This window comes from Rattus norvegicus, chromosome 13 (genome assembly GCF_036323735.1).
Source record: "Rattus norvegicus strain BN/NHsdMcwi chromosome 13, GRCr8, whole genome shotgun sequence".
NCBI lineage: Eukaryota > Metazoa > Chordata > Mammalia > Rodentia > Muridae > Rattus > Rattus norvegicus.
In genome coordinates this window covers 66,534,979-66,555,965 of record NC_086031.1, presented here as the reverse complement: position 1 = coordinate 66,555,965, position 20,987 = coordinate 66,534,979, and the positions used below count along the sequence as shown (strand labels likewise).

General features: G+C 46.2%; 1 protein-coding gene across 3 annotated transcripts in view; it reads left to right on the top strand.

The window, feature by feature from the left end:
* Positions 1-15,721, top strand: part of C13h1orf21 (similar to human chromosome 1 open reading frame 21) — a 209,387-nt gene extending 193,666 nt beyond the window's left edge. For 2 of the 3 annotated variants that reach the window (XM_039090444.2, XM_063272097.1), the window contains one exon: positions 14,515-15,402. In XM_039090444.2, the coding sequence (XP_038946372.1) occupies positions 14,515-14,553 (39 nt within the window). In that variant the 3' untranslated portion in view covers positions 14,554-15,402. Of the gene's footprint in view, positions 1-14,514 lie in introns of all 3 variants that reach the window. The other variant, NM_001105959.1, reaches the window with a different exon arrangement.
* The last annotated feature ends 5,266 nt before the right edge of the window (positions 15,722-20,987 follow it).

Genomic DNA, 20,987 nt, shown 5'->3' with positions numbered 1-20,987 from the left:
GCCTCCTTTCTCTCCCTGTTCTGTCTCTCTGCTTCGTGTGTGTGTGTGTGTGTGTGTGTGTGTGAGAGAGAGAGAGAGAGAGAGAGAGAGAGAGAGAGAGAGAGTGTGTGTGTGTGAGAGAGAGAGAGAGAAAGAGTGTGTGTGAGTTTGTGTGAGAGAGAGAGAGAGACAGCGTGTGTATGTATGAGAGAGTGTGTATGTGTGTGTGAGAGATTGTGTATGTGTGTGTGAGAGAGTGTGTGTGAGTGTGTGTGAGAGAGAGTGTCTTTGTGTGAGAGAGTGTATGTGTGAGAGTGTGTGTGTGAGAGAAGAGTGTGTGTGTGTGTGTGTGTGTGTGTGTGTGTGTGTGAGAGAGAGAGAGAGAGAGAGAGAGAGAGAGAGAGAGAGAGAGTAGAGCTGTGATCATCCGACTTCTCACACCTGGCTGATGTCACACCGTCTCTGCCGTGGTGAATGATTACCCTCTGGAAGCATAAGCCAGAATGAGCCTTATGTCCTCGGTTGTTTTTGATCCTGGTATTTTATCACAGCGATAGAAAAGTAACCAGTACAGGAGAGTTAGGAAGCAACGGGAAGTCCTCCCTTCCCATCTCTCCTTCCTTTCTCGCTTCCCTTCCTCCTTCTGCCTAAAAGTTTCCTTCTAAAATCCCCCATGCCCAGCATGACTTTGAGACGGTGGCTCTCTTGGTTAGAATTACTTGGGGCGCTATTGTTTAAGCAAATATCTAAAGAAGAGCAGCGTATGAAATCAGATGTTCTAAGATGCACGCTTGTTTGTGTAGGGACCTCTTCCCGGGGAACAGCTATTTACTTACACTTAGAAACTAGGAGAATCCCTGAAGGGCCTGATTTCCGTGGTCAAAGCTATACTGATTGGTAAGAAGAATATGGCAGCTCCGTGTGTGTGACGTTATTTCAAGGACCTTTGTCTGTTCTATGGAGTTGGGTCGGTCTGGCCCAAGCCCAGGGCACTGCATCAGGAGTCAGAAGAAGCACACTGTTTACCTGACCTGCTTATGAGGATGGTGCTGAGCTCGGGGTGAATAACTCTTTTAGGGACACATAGTCTCTGAGTTGCTGGAGAACCAAATACAATGTTCAACACATGCAGCTTATGAGCTTTCCTTTCTGACGGTGTATTTAAAGGCTCCTCCCATGCCTCCGACTAATGAGAAAACATGGGACTATTGTGTACAAGCCTAAAAAAAAGCCGCATGACCTGCAAAAGAAGTAGTGGCGTGTGTTAATTGGAAATGGGCTTGGCTGCCATGATCATTATATAGAATGGTCTCCTGCAGAGCCGCCATCAGTGAAGTGCTTGCTCAAGCATGAAGAACTGAGTTAGGTCTGCAGTGGGTGATAAAAGCTGGTCACAGTGGTGCACATCTGTAACCCAGCCCTGATGGAGGGGACACAGGGAGCATTCTGGGCGTCTCTGACTAGCAAGTTTAGCTAAAACAGTGGCATCAGCCTCTGGCCTACACACTGCACACACATGGGGGTATGGAAACTCGTGCACGTGCTCACGCACACAGCGCCCCTTCTTGCTCTGTAGTGAGCATGTCCTCAGACTGCAGCCACATTGCTCCCTTCACCTCTCGCCTTGCCTCGCCAGCTCTCTCCAGCTTGTACAGCCAAAGTAAAGCTTTGATTACAAAGAGCAAGGATGTGACTCACGCCTGGTTTGTTTTTATTCCTGCTGATAGCCTTGCGCAGATGACTTAATAATCGTGACCCTGGTGTAGTGTGAACACAGTCCAGCCTTTAAGAGCCCCAGCGTTCCCCTGTGGCTCGTAGGAATTGTTAATGCATTCAAGGGGAATGAGTGGGCCTAGAAAACCTCAAGCGTCCACTCACTTTCCTGGGCAGAGCTCGAGTCCCAGAGAATCCATGAGGTTCTGCCAGCCAGGTTCACTGGGGATCAGCAGGAGAAGTATTCGGGTTCTGAAGCAATGGAGAGATGAATGAAACAAAAGCTACACCATTGCTGTGAGGAAGGCATGGCCAAAAAATCCCGTGGGCTCAACGCAGTAAAGCCATCAGTGAATGGCTTCATCTTGGCCAAAATACCTAGCTAAGTGTGGTAACACACACCCTAAAATCTCAGATTTTCATAAGGACAAACATGATCATAATTTCAGGGCCAGCATGGACTACAGCAGGAGGTGAACACCATCTTGGGCAATTTAGTGAGACCCCGACTCAAAATCTAAAGTAAAAACGGGGCTAGAAGTGTAGTCCAGTGGTTAGAGCACACTTGCCTAGCGTTTTCCAGGCCCTGGGGTCAACTCCAGAACTGGAATTAAGAAGTCAAAAAATATTGGAAGCATTGAGCAAATCTCTGCCCTTAAAAACTGAGTCTCACTTGTGTTTGTTTTTCTAGAACACAGCTTAGGATATAAGCCATCTGTTGGTTAAGTGGGCTGTACTGACAAGACCACTGGGCTTCAGCGGGCAAACTTTACAAGAGATGGACATGTGGGTGGGAAGACGCCTGTGGCTTCCCATAGATAGGAGATACTTTTAACAGCTTGGATCAATATGGGAGCACACAGCAGGTACATTGCTAGGAAATTCAATCCACTGGGCCTAGAAGGGGATCACAACACACGAGAGAGCTATAAACCTGAGCCAAATGCAGGACCAGGCTCCCGCTGTATGATGGAGGGTGATCACTTAAACTCTCTGATCCTTAGTTCCCACCAAGAAGATTGGATGATGACGCCAACTTGGGGAATTAAAGAAAATCTATACACAGAGCTAGGGTTGTAGCCTAGATGTCCTGTGTTCAGTGATTCTCTGTGCACCACCGAACATTTGAGAGGTCTGTGATAGGAGCTGAAAATGAAGAGTTAACTCAGACCTTGCCTAAGCCAGTCCTCCCAGAGGCAGGCATCTCTACTCAGATAGAGAGAGAATGTTAGAACGGGGCGTCCCCAGCAGCCCTGGCCATCTTCATGTTTTGTGACATCACCTACACATTGAGTCAGTCCGTCGGTGACACAGTACAGCCCAATCCTCATCTAGATTCTTTTCCTATTTGAGGCTTGGTTAAGCTCCTGTAGATTTTTACAACTTGCTTTTATGAGACTTTTAAATTGTATATTACTGTCAGCCCCAGCATGCTTGTAACAATAATAATGACCAAAAAAAAAAAAAAAAAAAAAAGGTTAAGAAAAGCACCATCCCCATCACAGAGGTGGTGAGGCTGGCTTCGTTGGTTCCTTTAATAAGCTTCAGTTAAGCACAGTTACTGGGTTCTCTGGAGCAGAATTGAAGCACGGGGGGTGGGGGGTGGATGAAGTATTAGAACAGAGGACTGCTTTCGGACACTTCTAATCCAGAGTGTTGAGTTGTGTGGAGAATGTCCGACCCTTTCTTCCCGTTTCATCTTCCTCTGCAGCGAAGAGTGGAGCTGCCTGGTGTCTGTCGGTCGTGGAGAATCGGGAGGCCCACTGTGCTTGCATAATTCTTATAGTATTTATTCCGGGGCCTCTTGTTATTCCTGGAGAAATCTGCTGCGTGGAGACGTAGTCTGCTCATTCCCAGAGGACTCTGCCTCCTGTGGACAGTCCCCTCTCTGTAAGAGGGGAACTAAAAGGTCCTACACTCATATCTTCAATCTTGATTTTTGGAAGTTTGGAGCTGGCCAATCACAGCTGCCTCCCAGTGAGTGACAGCTGACCGGGGAGCCAGCAGAAGATCCTGACCCAACACCCACCTTCTTAATGAGTTCAGTAATTCCCAGTACAGATCCAGAACTAGTGTGGAGTACACTTGTAACTTTAAAACATAAAAGGATTTGTGATTAAAATTCTCTTACACACACACACACACACATAAATATATAATATATATTATATATTTTTCACCACAGCAATCTGTGTTAATAGCAAAAATGAAGATTTAAGAAGCTGGAAGCCATAAGGAACAAATTAAATCTTCTATATCCCAGTGTTGTGCGGCAGTTAAAAGAACTGAGCCAGATGAATAGATAAGCACAGTTCCATTTTTCAAATAATATTATTAAATGAACAGAATAATTGTATTAAAGGTGTATGTTGTAAAGAAATACTATGATACGTTTTTATACTTAACATTCAACAAGTAGACACCAGGTTCTGGTCAATACCAGGTACTGACAGGCATATGACAAATGCATGTGCTTATATCCACATTAGTATGGTATATTCTATATGAAATATTTATAAGTGGCAGGTAATTATATGCTAGGTATTTAAATGTGCAGACACACATAAAAGGATAATTTAGTTGATATAGTGTATTGAATGTTATCAGTATTACAGGAATATCGAAGTCTCTGAAAGGCTTGGGGGTGGGAGCACGGCTCAGTGATAGAGTGTATACCTTTGCCTGAGTTCAAACTGCAGCATCAGAACTAGAAAAGAAGCTGGAGCGACGAACACCAAGCCAGAGCCATTGTAGTTCCATTTCCTAGTTTGGGAGATTTGATGGAAGCGTGTTGCGAGGTGTTCTTGTGTCTGAGTGGTAGCTAGATAATGTCCGCTCCGCTCCTTGTCTATGCTGAAACGTTCTCAGAGTGAAGAGAAGACCGTGAAAATGGGAATGCGTTCCTAACAAAATGTCAAGTGGCAAAAAAACCAGATTACAGAGTGGTCAGGGGCCTTGTTCACGTGTCCCACTGCATCCAGCATTTGCAGCTGTCAGAGGAAGTCTCCAGGAAGCACTAACATCCTGTCAGGAGGCCATGCACCAGGTCACCTGAAACATTCCTATTTTAGATTTCACTTGAAACTCCTAGTCCCAAGGCTCCCACAGTCCTACCAACAGATAGAACTGCATTGCCCGGACCCCAGGAAGTGCTGGTCAGATGTGTACAAATCTTAATTTAATCAGCGTTCCACAGCCCATCGAACCAAACAGTCTCCACGTACAGTTGATGCTGCCACCTCAGCCCCTTACGTTTGTCTGAAGCCCACAGGGTAGCCATCCTCCCTGCATGCTTTCTGGGGACATCCTCTGGGTCAGGCTAGCCAGCAGACAACTCCAGACACAGTGAAATCCAGTGGACCCCACCCACCTTCCTTTCTGGAATTCAGACAAGTTTGCCACCATTACCATTCCCTGGAAGAAGAGGGAAGCCAAGTGGGAAGTGTTCTGACCCGGAACACGTATTCAAGAGGCCTTTCTACTTCCTATTTGGTTCGCCCGTGTTCTACCTTCACCGTTCTTAACAGTGGCCCCTTGTGCTTCCTGTTCTGAGAGCCAGGAAGGAAAGGAAGGTGAGCCTCGTAATCCAGCAGGCAGTGACACGGCCCTGGGGGGGGGGGGGGGGAGGACGACAAACCACCATGTTGAAAAGTGACCCGTCCGCTGTCTTCAGTGGGCCTAGTCTGTGGGGCAGTTAAGAGTGGTAAGCAGTGTTCTCTGCTTCTCCACTGTGACTAGTGAGACCAATCACTGCCCTTTGGGGGAAGTGAGGACGCATCTGTAATCCAACAGACAAGCTGATGGTCCCAAGACTTTTGCTGTCAATCAAGTCAAAGGGGTGTGACTTGTTTTCCCAAACGTCCACCCTCACTTTAAATCCTAAACACCGTCTCTTCGGGTTATAAAGATTTTACAAAATTTGGAGTCACATCTCTCTCACGAGGCAAATGAATTCAAATCTAGATTTGCCAATGTACAAAATGGGCCTTGGGGAGACCCACAGAGCCCCCACCTACCAAGTGGGTTATATTAGAGTTCCTGTCTTGGACTGAGAAACTGACAGGACACTAAAATTAAGAATCTCTTAGAATCAAGTTCATCCAGGTTTCCCAAAAAAATTACTGCACATCTGGCTATCACCAAAAGAAAAAAAAAAAATCTGAACAGGGAAATGTTAAGAAAGATGATGCCCGGTAGAGAGAGAATGGAGTAAAAAAGCATGCTTTCAGAGGATAGAAACCGCAGGAGAATGTTGTTGTGTAGATGGCGAAGGAACAGATGAGCCGTGAAATTCCAAACTGAAGGCTGTAGCCGGATTGTTAAGTTAAATTTTGTTTGCCGTTTTCTCCGTGGTGGATTGGGATCAGTGTTTTTTTTTATAAGTTGCCACCTCCTGGATATTTTCTGAGTTGCGTGTCCAGCAGATTTCAGTTTATCCTGGAAGAAATGGCAAAGCTCTCAAGGTGACCATTGACTCTGGTGTCTGATCCTTAGAGAAAAGGCCACCAGGTTGGCCTCTCAGTGTAGGGACGAATCATTGTGCTTTTTAGGCCCGAAACAAACTGAAACATTTCTGGTCTACATGAAAGGAATCATCTTCACGTATTTAAGAGCTGACTGATGAAGGGACAAGAAAATTTTGCACTATTTGACAAGTGACATGAAAGTCACTTTTTGGTAGCCCCAGGTAGTTTCCTGAGGAGTCATGGTTGAAGGTGTTTTAAAACGTGTCATACTAGATAGCCCAGCTTGCCTCAAACTCTTATCTTCCTGCCTCTGCCCCCTGAGTGCTGGGATAGTTGGCACCACATTCTCTGCCTTATGGCTGCTTTATGGCCGTGGGTCTCAACCTTCCTAATGCTTCAACCCTTTGACCCAGTCGCTCACGGTGTGGTGACCCCCAACCATAAAATTATTTTCATTGCTACTTCATAACTAATTTTGCTGGTGCTATGAATCATATTGTAAATATCTATGCTTTCCAATGGCCTTAGACAAACCCTGAGGAACGTTCATTAAACCCTGCAACCCCTGCAGAGGGGTCACAGCCCACAGGTTGAGAACTGCTGTGTTATGGGGGCTTAGCCCCACTTGTTAAACTGTAGCAGGGGCCAGATGGACAGAGCCTCAGAGGAAGTTTGCCACTCTTTCCTCTGGGGCGTGGGTTTGGTCTGGCCTGGAGATAGAGGTATCCCAGGTTCTCTATCCTGTCTCTGCTCATCCCTGTCTTGTGGGGAAGAGCATCACCGAAGTGATGTAAGCACAAAGGCAGACGAAGCTTGGGAAATGGGAGTTTTCCAAGGGTCTGAACTGCCCTCGGCTGTTGGTGGATGGTGGTGTGGCTACGATGAATCTGGTGCCTGGGGGAGGAGGGGCAGGGGGGCAGGAGGTACACACTCTGTCTTGAGAATGAAAAGTCCCATATACCAGGACTGTCATCGTTTCTCTTGTCTCGGGATCTTCCTGAATGTGGCCCAAGAAGCAGTCAGAGGCGGTCACGCTCTGCTGCTTCTCACCAACCAGGCCTTTTTTCCCCACTGAAATAATAATGTCTGGGCCTAATTAGAATAAAGCTCATTAGAGACAGAGGCAGCCATTAATGCCTCCACTGATTTTTCTAATGAAATAAGCCGGGGGAGGGAGGCGACTTTAACGGGGCAACCTATTATTTTTTGTTTTCTTCAGCATTTCTTCTGCGTTTTAAAACCGTTGTTGTGAGCTGTCACTGGACTGAAAATGAAAACGGAGCTGAAAGTGACATGTGACATTTCCAGCCCTGGGGAAGGCATCTGCTTCCAGCCTACACCCCTGCTGGGAGCCTTAAGACCCCAGTCCCAGAGGCTGCTCTCTCCAGGCCCGGCCCGGTTGTGCTTCCTCTGCATTCTGGCTAATGGCTCTAGGTGCTATGGCTGTGCGTGTGGTTATCCTGCCTCCCTTGTGCTCCTGGTTCAAGGCTGAAAGTCCACTCCACAGAAACTTGGATATACCATTGCCTCAGGGCCATGATAGCCAAAGGAACCAGTTGTGAACCAGCTGGGCAGAGAAGAAATCCCCATTGAATTTATGTGCAGGAATTCAGATAGGGCAATCACATTTTATTAATCCAAGTGCTCCCTGCTACTCAGAAAGCAGTAAGCCCCACAGTGGCAGGTAGAGGCTGTTACAGAAGGATAACAGTCGTTCAAACCTGAGTGTGTGGTGGGCAGGACACTTGTCTAGCATACATGAGACAGAAAACAAAGTGGACATGCTCCTACATACAGTGCATATTGGAAAAGCTCAAAATCATACAAATGATGGCTAGTGGACAGTGGGGATTCTAGTACAACTTCTAACGCCTCCTTACATCCGCCCAGCCCTTCCTCACTTCCACAGTTAGAGCAACACAAGCCCACAAGCCAGCCTGACCTCTGCTCACCCTGTAGCTGCAGCTGATCCTGTTGAATTGGTGGAGGGCAGGGCTTCCTCCAGTGGGCTCTAAGACAGCTGACGGCTTCCTTCTCTCATCAAAACAGCAGGGCACTTTGATTGCTAACACTCCGCAGCCTCCTTTCAAGGTGGAGTGTTCACAAGTGATGTGACAGGAGGCTCACGGGATTCCAGTAGACACCAAAGGACAGATGAGCGGGAAGCATCTCCCATCCTCTCATGTAAGGGAGGCCACCATTTTAGTCAGAATTACTATACACCCTGTTGGGGTAAAGTGGGGCCACCAAGAGGGGAAGAAACGGATTCTCCTTGGAGCGTCTGGGGACAGATCAACAGGAAGATGCCGTATCAGACCCAGGTTATAGCAAGTAGCCAGGCAGTGAGTGCTGGAGACCTGTGGAGGCAACTTAGTTGGTGTATGCAAATCAGCGGCTGGGACTCAGGGAGTACGCCAATACTCAAGTTGTTTGTCCTTGGTAGGCAGTACAGGTAGGTTTATCTTGGTACCTGTTTTCACATACTTTTCCCCATGTCTAGTAAAAATGCTATGAGATAAAGACTTGTCACTATAAACATATAAAGCTAGCTGATTTTACATGCCCTGGCCAGTGGTTTTTAGGAAGTAAGTTTGCCCGACTGCAGAGCGGTCAGCACGCTCTAACTTTTAAACACTCGTATTGCATTATTAAGGATGATTGCTTGTGGTCAGTGTCCCGTCCCCACCTGTGCTTGTACATCTCCGGGTTCTGTTTCTCTGCTATAAGAAAGGATACAGATCTTCACATGGCCCAGTGGGGACTGCTGGGCCACTGTAGAAGCAGCTGTAGCCACCACACACTGCAGCTAGCGTAAGTGAAGCCTGCGCCCACGGTGCACCCTCAGAAACCCGCCGCCATGCGTAATAAGTTTTTAATTGTTTTTTTTTTTTTTAATTACTAACGCAGAGTATGTTTCGCCTTGTGTGCTCTGGCTTGTATTTTGTTTCGAACGAGTTCCCCCCCACCCCCCTGTGCTTTACCTCTCTTTAGGGTCCTCTTACCTGTGTCCTCATTTAAAAGGGAAGTATGAATTTTTCTTGGTTTTCAGAGATTTCATATTAAATTCTTTGGCTGTTTTTGCCAAAGTGAAGTTTTCCCTTTTCTAATGTGTAAGTATAAATATGTGCAGATACAAAGGTGTATGTCTGTCTGTCTCTGTCTGCCTGTCTGTCTGTGTGCACCCATGCACACACCAAAGACAAACCTGGGTATCATCCTCAGGAGTGCCTCTCCTTCCTTTAAAGCAAAGTCTCTGACTGACCTGGAGCTCACTAGTTAGGGTGCATTGCCTGGCCAGCGAATCCTCCTGTCTCCACCATGCCCAGCTGTGTGTGTGCTTGGGGGCGGGGTGCACTGTGCGTGTGTGTGCTTGTGCATGTATGTGCTTGTGTGCATGTGTGCTTGTGCATGTGGAGACTTAAAGTTGACCTCAGTGATTTCCTCAGATGTTTTCTACTTTATTGAAAAAGGCTCTCTCTGAGTCTGGAGCTTGCCCAGTTGGCTAATCCGGCTGCCGAGCCTGCTTCAGACATCCAGTACCTGCTCCTGACTGCTGAGATCACAGGGGGCCACTACCCCTCCCCAGCTTTGTAAATAGTTCTGGAGTTCCAAACTCTGCTCCTCACACTCAACCCCAACACCAGCTTTTACGTGGATCATGGAAACTGAGTCCATGTCCTCCTGGTTGCAAAGCAGAAGCTAGTGTCTCTATGTGATGCTGATTTTGTATTTGTGTGGGTTTTGTTTGTTTTTCATATGTTCCAATGCACACACAGGTGTTCTGTTTCTTTGAGGCTATTTAACTGCTTAGTTAACATCTCCTCAGATTAATGCAAGTTCAATGTTATGTTCTGGTACATTAGGACACTCTCAGATACTTAATTTCCATGCAGCTTAATCTGTATTCCTGGGACATGACATTCAATATCTGAGGCATGGGGTTCTGGACATTTGCTTGTTTTGGATGTGTCTTTAAAGAGGAAGAGGAGGAAGAAGAGGAGGAGGAGGAGGAGGAGGAGGAGGAGGAGGAAAAAAGAGGAAGAGAAAGAAAAGGAGGAGAAAGGATTCAGAATCAAAGGAGTGTTGAGATAGAAGCAGGTTAGTCTCAGGAAATGGAGCCAAGGTTGCCTTCAGTCTGCAGAGGCATCCACTGAATCCAGAGGCCTTCTCTGGGGCTACACAATGCAGGCTTTAGCTTCTCTGTTCTAAAGGATTTGTCATTTTGTGTTTGTTTGTTTTCAGTGCATGGGGCAGCACATGCTAGGTAGACACTTTCTCACTAAGCCGTACCCTCCTTTTTTGTTGTTTCTTTGTTTGTTTGGGTACAGGGTTTTGATAAGTTGCCAGAGCTAACCTTCAATGTGGAAGCCTCTTACCTCAGCCTCTCAAGTAGCTAAATATTAGTCTGTGCCACCGGAGCCAGCTTTTCCTGTAATTCGAATCTACACCAAAGGGGCCCCATGGCTCTTTCAAATAATCTTCCTAGTCATCATCATTCAAAGTTTCCATTCTCGCAGTGTGCTGGGGTCTCCAGGAAAACTTCTGATGGGTCCTTCGCACAAGGCGGGGATCCTGACTGACAGTTCCCAGCTCTGGTTGTATCTCGGGGTCTTTACAGAGGCTTTAGTTTTGGGTACCTTTATGGAGGTTGGAGGGACATAGTTAAGAGACCTACTGTGCACCACTCAGCCTGCTCACTTCCTGACTCCTGACAGCTGAACATTTGATGATGCTGTTTTTCAGCAGCTCTTTAACTATTTAAAAGAGACATGAATTTCTCTTAGCAAAGGTTCCCTGGCTAGCCCAGGACTTTATATAAATGGGGGTTCCCATGGGTTATGGAGCCTGGATTCCCTCAGCAGTTCTCTGGGTCACTTAGGACTGGATGTCATGTGGTACCTCTTAACCGCAATATGTTCTGATTTCAGAAGTCTTTGCTACCAAAATCTTTGATCCTCTGAGCTGTGGTCAGGTGATAAGAGAAGCGAAACCGACTGGAATTTGAATTTTCTTATCAAGTCATTACAGTCTCACAGAAAAGGCAAGGATTAGTGCAGGGTTCTTGGGCTTCTCTGAGATTTACTCACAAGCCACAAGGCTCCACTCCTACCCTGCAGGGCTGACATAAATAATAAATGAAATGCTGTCTGCAGAGAAACTCGTGGCGCTTGTCCCCTAGCAATTGCAGAAGTTTAGGGGAACACATTCTCGGGAAACGAAGGTTTCAGGATCTTGGTTTGACAGAGGTTTGTTCAGCCTCATCCCTCAAGAGGGTCTTCGTGTGTTAGCGTTAAACTTGGAGGATCTGAAACGGCCCTTAGGTTATTTGATCGTTTTGGTTTTTTGTAATGTGTGTTCATCTAGTTAAGAGTGTGTGTGTGTTTGTGTGTGTGTGTGTATGTGTATGTGTATGTGTTAGTATGTGTATGTGTGTTTTCATCACATGCTCTAGGAGACCAGAAAGATGTCAGAACTCCTAGATCTGAAGTTACAGACAGTTGTGAGCTGCCATGTGGACACTGGGAATTGAACCCAGGTCCTCTACAAGAGTAACAGTGCTGTTAACCACTGAGCCATCTCTTTAGCTCTGGGTCCTTTAGTAGTTTTATAATCTTGTAGCTCTTTTGTATGGTTAAAAACACTTGTGTTATCAATAAGTACAAAAGGTTTCATATACATGCATGTGCATGTGTGCGTGTATGTGCACATATGTGTATGTGTGTGCACATGAATGAGTGATCGCTGCCAAGTTCTTCCTCATGATGGAGGAGGGGCCCTCTCAACCTCATGTGAACTACCTGAACCTTTGCTTAGATGTGAGGCCTTATTTTGACATAAGATGGAGAGGAACTTTAGTTTTTACCATAGAACTTGTGTTTGTGTACAACAGTTGGGGTCAGATCTGCCTAAGACACACTGCCAAGGAGGAAGCGAAGTTCTCTGCCCCCTGTCAGATCACACCTTATGGCCACAGCCCTCACTCACAAGGGTTTTTCACCCTTGCCGGGAGCCTGAACAAACAACCCACTGTTTATCCTAACAGTGAGAGCAGAAGTGGCAACAGCTAACTGTATTGATTACCTGACAGAATGATATATTTTCCCACACATAACCCTGATCACAGCCCTATTGGATAGAGATCATGACTGTGCCCAAGAAACCAAAGCCTGTCATTTTACCCAGCATCCGTCAGCGAAGCCACTCTGAGCCTCCTCAGTTTAAACCACGTGGAGAGCATCCCTTGATGTTTGCAACCCTGTGCTGCCAGATATGTATGTAGCCTGTATCCCACGCTGGAGAAAAATCCCCAGTGGTCGAACCCTTTACAGCTCTGTAACTAACAGGTGACTGAGAGAACAGCCCCTGCCTGGTTTGGGCCAAAGTGAGGGACGGTGTCAGCCTGAGCCATGTCACCAGGAAGGCTGTCGTGGGGCGACTGCTACCTACATCCTCTTCCTGGGAGCATCCGTTTTCTCTGTCCAATAGAGGTTTTATGCTGCAAGTGAATGAAACCTCAAGTTGACTCTGGACTTACAGGTCCTGCAAGGCATGGTGGGAGGGCAAGGAGTAGGTTATCATTCCCGCTTCCGTGAGTCCCAGGGCTTCATTGTAAGGCAGTGTGTGTTTTGTTTTGCTTTGTTTCTGCATATGAAACAACTCGTGTCCACACGCTATGAACAGATGATGTACCAGTCACTATTTCGGCACTGTTAATACTAACTTTCAACAGCCATGTCGAGTAAATGTCATCGTTTTTATTTCATCAGTGAGAAAACTGAGACTAAAAGAGGTAACTTGAACAGAGCAGTAAGAAACACAGTCGGGATCAGCAGCCAGACGTGGGGCTAAAAGTTCATTAGCATGACACTTAGGAAGTATGAAATATTCCCAATGTGCAGATGCATAGCAAACCTTTGCACATGTTTATGTGTGTGATGAATAAGTCACATTTTAAGAAATTTAAGTACCTGTGTGTTTAAGAATGGATTCCAATTGTTTAGACAATTCTGGGCTTGTTTGAAAAAAAAAATTGCTGAATATGCTAGAAGGAGCCATGGGCTGAGGGTTAGAAAAATACCTCTGGTAACCAAAATTTGTAGGGTCTTTGTTTTTGTTATAATAAAATATGACTTATATTATTCCGAATTGAGCCTGAGCTCAAAGGAGTGGATTCACGGCAAACAAAGAATTGTTTGCCACCAATGCCTCATGCACATCAACTACAGAAAGGAAGTGGAATAAAGAAAACTAAAAGAAACACAAAGAAAGGCTGCACTGGAGCTGCCTGAAATAAATGTGTTATAAAAGAGTTGGTGAGGAAACAGCCTGGGATGGCGGCTTGCTTATCTAAGGCAAACTACTGAAGTGAATACTGCCATACACAAGCTCTAGTTATATGGCTTGAGGTTCTTATTTTTATATGTTACTGAGCCTAAAGACCTGTTCTTAGGGGAGCATGTGCCCCCAGATTTAGAGCATCTGGCTTGTACTTGAAAAGAGAAATCAGAAACCAAATAAGCCAACGTGACCGTTCACAGAAGCCTGTTCTGTGGCACTGTGATGAGACAGAAACTTTTGCCTTGTGCTGTCTGTGGAGACTTGCCCTAAAGAAGTTTGATCAGGACAGCTGAGCTGGGCCAGATAAGGATCCTTGATCCTGGTCGTCACAGTGGAGAGGACGCTCAAAAGCAGCCCTTCCCTGCCGTCCTTAAGCCACCAAGGACCTGCTTGCTGGCAGGCTCATCAAAGCTCCTGTCCTCGTAGTCATTCATGAGGACCAGGCACAGCCGCAGATCTGTCGCACGTGATCATAAAATCCTTATTTGCTGTTCATCATCTAAGCCATTTTAGTGTGAATTAAAAACTTAGGCATCCCCCTGGATCACTCACCCTCCTCCTTGGATTTTAAAATCCAAGCATGGGGAGGGAGCTGCAGATTGTGAGCCGCTGAGGGTGACAGTCGAGCCTTCCGGCTGAGAGACAACTCCTGACCGCATCAGCACTTTGACTTTCTGGTATAAGCTGTACCTCATACACGCCTGTAATGTAAGTTGAGATAAATTCTTACCGGCACTTTTTTAAAAAGCTGATTATGGGCTTGGGTCCATGATGCCTTGAAATAAATAGAGCTTAAAAACCAGCCCATGTGTGCGCATGCACCATGCACGCGTGCGTGCTCCTCGTGTGCACTCCTGTGTGTGCTGCATCCGTCTGAACCCGATGGTCACTGATGAATACTTGATTCTGTTACAAAGCAAACCTAAATCGGAAGGAAACGGGTCAGCCGTAACTATTCCAGTCGCTGGTTTAACTTGTTTATTCCTGTAACCTTTGCTCTTTTTTTTTTTCTTCCCAGGGTCGGGATTACTGTTCTGAAGAAGAGGACATCACATAGCATCAATTCTCCCAGTCAGACCAGGAACTACTACTGTGTAAATAGGTTACACCCCAGTTGAAACCTTTGCAAAGGTCGGTTCTCTTCACTGAACAGCACTATAGCAAACGAAGACTGTTCCATACCCTATGCCCCATTAAATTACAGTGTTTCTTAATGAACCTGCAAAGGAATATTGCTAAACACAAACACACACACACACACACACACACACACACACACACACACACACACACACACAGAGAGAAAAAGAAAAAAACAAAAAACAAAACTGTTCTGGAACTTTCTTTGTTGCTGCTAGTTAAAACTTGTTACAACTTTTCACTTCTCTCGTGTCCAAGTATGCAGCAAAATTCTGCAGTTCACCTTAAAGATCCTGTTGGTTTCACGATGCTCTCTAGCCTGATTTCTCTACGGTGGGGTAGAGGTGAACTCTGATACAGACGTCAGTTCTAGCCTGGTTCTGCTTTGATGTCAAGCATCCCTCCCCTCTTTTCTCCTTCTCCGTCTCTTTCGAGTGGTCTAGAGATGGCCTGAGCCTTGCTTCTCACTGGTAATGTGGGGCTATGGACACTGGATGGTGACCATGGTGAGCCTAGTTTCTCTGCTCAAAAGCAGAAGAGCCACAATTGTTGTGACCTGACTCCCGGAAGTGACAAAGGAACGTGCGAGCGAGGGAGCAGTAGGTCGTTCCACTGACTAGGACTCTTAGTGCAGGACTAAGCGTGTAGCTTTGGCTTTTGCTCAGACGCAAGTGGAGGTGTGAGCACGTGACCACAATCATTTTCAACCCCTCCTTCCTCGCCTTTTTTTTTTCTAAGAAAATAAACATTTTGCTGTTTTTATGTATCCTTGTCTTCTCCCATTCATCCAGTTCAGTATTTTAAGATGACCCTAGGTGTGGAAGCTAAGTCCTCCTTTCACAGTGACACTGATGATTGGCCTAGATGGCTCCCCACCCTTCTGGTGACATCGACCATGGTTTGGAAGGGCTGTGAGTGGTCAGAGGAGATGAGGACAACCCGGTGACTCCTTAGGAGGGCTGGAAACCACCGTTAACCTTCCACTTTGTTAGCTATTAAAACGCCACGCTGTTTTCTAATCCCCAATTCGGTATGTTACTTGAGCTTTGCTCATTCGTTTACGTCTCCAGCTCTGGTGGTGTGGGTAAAAGAAAGAACTGTCTGCCTACTGGAAAACATAGGACATTCAGACTGGTGATGTTATTTGGAGGATGTGAAAGCCAAAAGCCCCTGGTGGTGGGGAGTGTCGATTGTGTGTTCAGTAGAGTTTATTTTTCCATACTATATGAAGAGAATGGTCTCTTCTCAAAGACAGAAGTAATATTTTTAACAAATATTGTCACAAGTATATAGCAATCAAAAGGAGAAAAATAATTTTGTATTTTTTTAAATCGTGTTTGATAGCTTTGATGAGGGTTCTCTTTGTTACTTTCAGGGGAGGGCACCCTATTAAATGCCATGCCAGCAGTCCAGGGGTGGGCTTGTCCTACACACACACACACACACACACACACACACACACAGACACACACATAGAGGAATGCTGTGTCTTTCTAAGGGTTGTGAATTTCAAGGGTCTTGCTATCGGCCACACTGCCTGCCACCTTGGAAGACAGTTAAGCTGTTCCCAATTGTCAGAAAATTGTCTGCCACAGACTAGAACAGGAAGCTAAGTTCGCTCTTGCTAAAATGAGCCTTGACTTTCAAAGCTGTCCACAAAATGGCAAGATTCTTCATCTCCTGTCAGACCCAAGGCAGCAAAAGCGAGGGTGGGGGAAATGCAGTCGAGCGCTGTAGAAAATGGACTCGGGTGTTAGCAACAAAATCCCATAATTCTTGCAGCCGGCAGCTGCTATTTTGGGGAGCAGCTGTGGTTGTTACGTAAATAGAGTTTCAGCCAAAAGCTAAGGTTTTTTATCCAGCTTCAAGCAGAAAAAGGCAGGGAGAGCCGAGCAGTCTAGGGTTTTAAGTTCTCTCCCCTTGTGTGTTTTTTTGGCCAAAGGACGAAAATAGTTTTCCTCAACTGTAAATGAACCGCTAAACCCCACCTCAACCCTGTTCACTGGAGACTTTGTTCCCTGTTCTCTGGATGGCCTTTTCCGGGATCTCATGTTCTTATCAAACAAGAAGGAAGTGAATGTTACCATCTTCCATTTGACTCCTCTATTTGGTGTCTAAGACAGTGTCTTCCCAGAAGACCAACTCCCTGTACCCGGAGACAAGACACCCATGTCCTTTTCCTCAGTCACAGTTATCATTTCGGATGTCACTCGGGTCTCTCGGGAACCTCATTTTTGAGTGTTAATGAACCCCTTAAGGGCTGTTTAGGAAACAGCAGTTTTCACGGTTCTCCTCTCCCGTGTTTCACTCGGATACTTTGCTGGACAAAAGTGGTTCTATCTTCAGACGTGACTCTGGTTACCTCTAGAAATAGGTCCAAGAAATGGGATGGTTGACCGGCTTGGCCTGAAATGCTTGACTGTGTTAGCAACGCTCAAAACTGTCTGTTTCCCATTTGTTGGTTTGAATCATAAAACTGTCAAGTGATTCGTGTTTGTACTTTTATTTTTCTATACATTCTGGAAGGATCTAAATTAAAACTACAAGCCCCACACCCCATATCAGAACACTAAGCAGATTGTCTCAGGTAGAATGAAAAGAATAATACAGTATGAACGGTGGAACATCTAGTTGTCCTGTCTGGGTGACTCAGGAGTTGGGAGGAGGGAGGGAAGGACGAAAATGGCCTAGTGAAGCCAGGAAATAAATGTTTAAAAAAGAAATGGACAGAGGCTATTTGGAGAGCTCTTAGAGTGGCTGTGTGCTACGGCAGTTGGTCTAGTGGCCAGTGGGTGGAGTGGGCCTGCTGGCAAGATGTGTAGCTGGGTTGCACACAGCTCCTGTCCTCCACGTTGTAGAGAGTTGTAAAGGTTCAGCAGTGTGTGCACAGCTCTCTTTTGCTTGGCAGAGATTCAGGACCGCGCTCGGAGCACTGCTCTCATAACTGAATACGTGTTGCATACTGGCAGGGAAACTCAAAAGAGCCTTTTACCTCCACGAGGCCTCCCAGCCCCAGGCTTAAGCATAGGGACATAGAGTGACATTGTGGTCTCTTTAGGAACAAAGAAGGTACAAAGTCCAGTGATGAGAAAACTAGGTCAGCCCCCAGAAACAGCCACATAGTGGCTGGGCTCTCCCTGTCTGCTGTGCCTAGCATCTGAAGCTGGCCTTTGATGACTCAAGCAAGAAACGCATGCCCCAGGAATAGCCTTGGCTCGCAGCTCCCAGGCGAGTTCCTCCACTATAGAGACACTCTGTGCCTTGGGCGTACCCAGGTATTGAAGTGGCCGTACCAGAGAGACAGCAGCCCACGTGTGGTAAGCTTCACACTTGACCAGGTCAATGGCCGCCAACCTTAAGTTATAACTTCGTCCTCCACCCAACCTCATCACACTTCTTCCTCTACAGCAGAAGTCCTATAACCCTGCCGAAACACATGACACCTCCCCTGAGTTTTACCTCAGTCAACTACAGTGCAGTTGGGCATAGCCGATAAGTCCTGTTTAGATGCTGGATGAGAATTTAAAAGTTGCCCCATCTCTACTGGTCCTAAGAAAAGAGACTTCATTAAACATATCTGTTTTGTAGTAAAAGAAAAGATCACCTTCTTAATGAAGGAAAATATGAAGAATGGGGGCAGTGTCACACTGTACTCTGACTTTATGTAAACTCTGCCTCCCTGGCTTTTTCCACCAGAAAGCTATCTCTGAGCTGTATTTCTTTATACGGCTTTAGAAATTGATCTTTTTGTTAAGTTGCTTATAACTCAAGGCATGGTTGGTGGGAAGGGACAATGTATTTAGAAGGCATAATGAAATGGTAGCTAGAAGCAGGGGCTTCAAGATGTCATGGGTGGGTTGACAGACCCCAGGGTGCCCCTGCAAAGCTGTGTGAGCCCCTCTACAGATGCTCTGGGATAAACTGTTGGAATCCCTTGAATGAGGTCTGTGGATCTCCTTTTGCAGACAAATGGATGGTTCTTCTAATGGGGAAGACACCTTGATTTCCACAGTCACCTTTTCTATTGTTAGATCTCCAGGAAAGAAAAAAAAACCTCTCACAAGTCTGTGGGAGGATTAGAGGCCCCTCGTGACAAAACCTGGGAGCCATTAATGAAGCTGAGCTTTTCAGGTTTGTCTATCTGAGATCTGATTTCGTCTTGGATGGGAAGAGGAAAAGGAGCTCTAATGGTTGTTACTTGTGTTCAGTCTGTGCCAGATGTTGCCGATGACATTCTGTCCTTTTCTCGTGTGTTCCTCAAAATACTCCCTTCACCCCCATGTTCTGAGCAGTGTGTCTTACAGTTGAATCCATCTGTCCAGTGAAAACACACGTGTTGAAAGAGGAAATGTCATTAGAGTATATTACTGTTAATATTACTATTACTACACACCTTGTAACACTGTGAAAAAAGTCTTTAGGGGGCATCCACCTTCTACAGTCTTTCTCTGGCTGGGTTACCAGCTTACTCTCCTCATGGGGAGTCTTAGCTGGCCTCCCCTAAACCTATAAACTGCACAAGAACCTGAAGAAGTCACTGGTGACAGAGGACTTTGGGGTTCAGAGGGAAAAGGCTTGGAGAGGAGGCTTGGTCACATCCTTTCAGCACTAAGAGGCAACGTACCCCACCTTTTGGATGCTATGGGTTTGGTTTTCCCCCTCTTGGTCCCCGAAGCTTGTTTCTTCAGGGGCTTCTCTTTGGTAGGTTAAAAGCCTCACCTTTGTAGAGACCTGAAGGACTGAGGAGATGCTGCCTGGACCACTCACTTGGACAGAGATCCTCTCTGGTGGGCCACAGTTGAGTATTTCTTTTTGACTGCTGAGCTGGGAGTCTGACTTTCCAAGCTAGTTTAAGTACCAGACCTAGATCTTAACTCTCAAGATCTTAACGTTTTCAGTCATGTGATGACCTAGAGAGAGTCACTCTAGTCTAAGGTTAGGCCAGCAGCTCAGGAACTCCACAGACTTCATTGCCTTGCTTCAAAACGCATGGGGCAAAAAGATAACTCATCCTTACAGCAGCTATAAAGGTGCCACGTGGAGGGGACCCATGGACACCCTCATCCACGAAATTCCCTGCCTGGGTTCCTTGTGACAGGATCCTTGAGATCCTGATTGTTTCTAACCTAGCAACTTGCACATTCCTTCAGGATGATATGAGGATGGCTCTTATCTCTTAGAAGCCAGAGGAATTCCTTCAAGTCAGGAAGGCCCCACCACCCCGAAGTCTCCTAGAAGACATTGTCTCTTTGCCTTGGCCCATTCTTCTCCCCTTCCTGAGGGTTATTTTTAGACCAAGTCTTTGACTTTGACTGAATAAGAGTTAAAGGAAAAGGAACAACATAAACGTAGCAAGAACTGCCTTTGGTTCTCTGGAGTTGAAAGTTAGATCATAGGGTTTCCTTGGCTCAGACCCCAGCAGTCAGAAAGAAAGGGGGGGGGGGGGAAGAAAGGAAAAGAAAAGGCATTTCAGTCCAGACCTTTCACAGACAAGTGAGCAAAGAAAGTTTGGCAGGAGACTCCAAGCCAGATTTTTCTTCATCCAAAGAAGTAAATTCATAAAAGTTACCATTTTCCTGGATCAGATCCAGGCAGTTGCCTTATTAGGACTTTAAATTTGATCTATTCTTTTAGCACATACACAAAGATAGGTGGATAAAGAAAACATAAATACCCAATCATAGACAGGATGAGGGTAGGGGGAAGCTGGCTTTTACCATTCTGTAACCGCTGCAGTAATGTCTAGGGGGCTATCCATGTAACTGTAAGGACACTTATTCAGCAAAACCCGTGGCTGTTTTTGCATACATCTTAGTCAAATCTAGTGGGAGCATGGAGGTCTGTGAGTGGGCTCTCACTTTGTACCCTTCTGTGCCTGTGTCTGCATGTGTCTCTGCCTCTGGGTCTCTGGGTAGGCATTGTGAGTCATGCTCTTTCCCAGCTCACAGTGTGGTCAAGGACACGTGCCATGGCATGGCTCATCAACCCCACGCATCCGTGTGACCTTGACTGTGACATTGTAGCTGCTCTGCTGGGGCGCTCTGTCATCAACCTGGAGAGTTAAGATACCTTTCCTCCGGTTGTCCTAGGTGTAGCTATTCCTGGTAGGCTCCAGGCCCTGAGCCAATGGGCAAGCAATATAAAGGCGAACCACAGTTTCTCTCTTCCAGGAGCCTATCACAAGGGGGAAACAATCCCGGAAGGGCCACCTTAGAGAAATCACAGCAGACTATGGGATCAGATTGCTGTGGTAGCCAGCCAGCTTCAGGCATAGAAGCTTCCAGAAAACTACGAGAACAAAATTCATCCTTGTCCGGGCACAGAGGGAAAGCTATCAGAGGAGTCATCCAG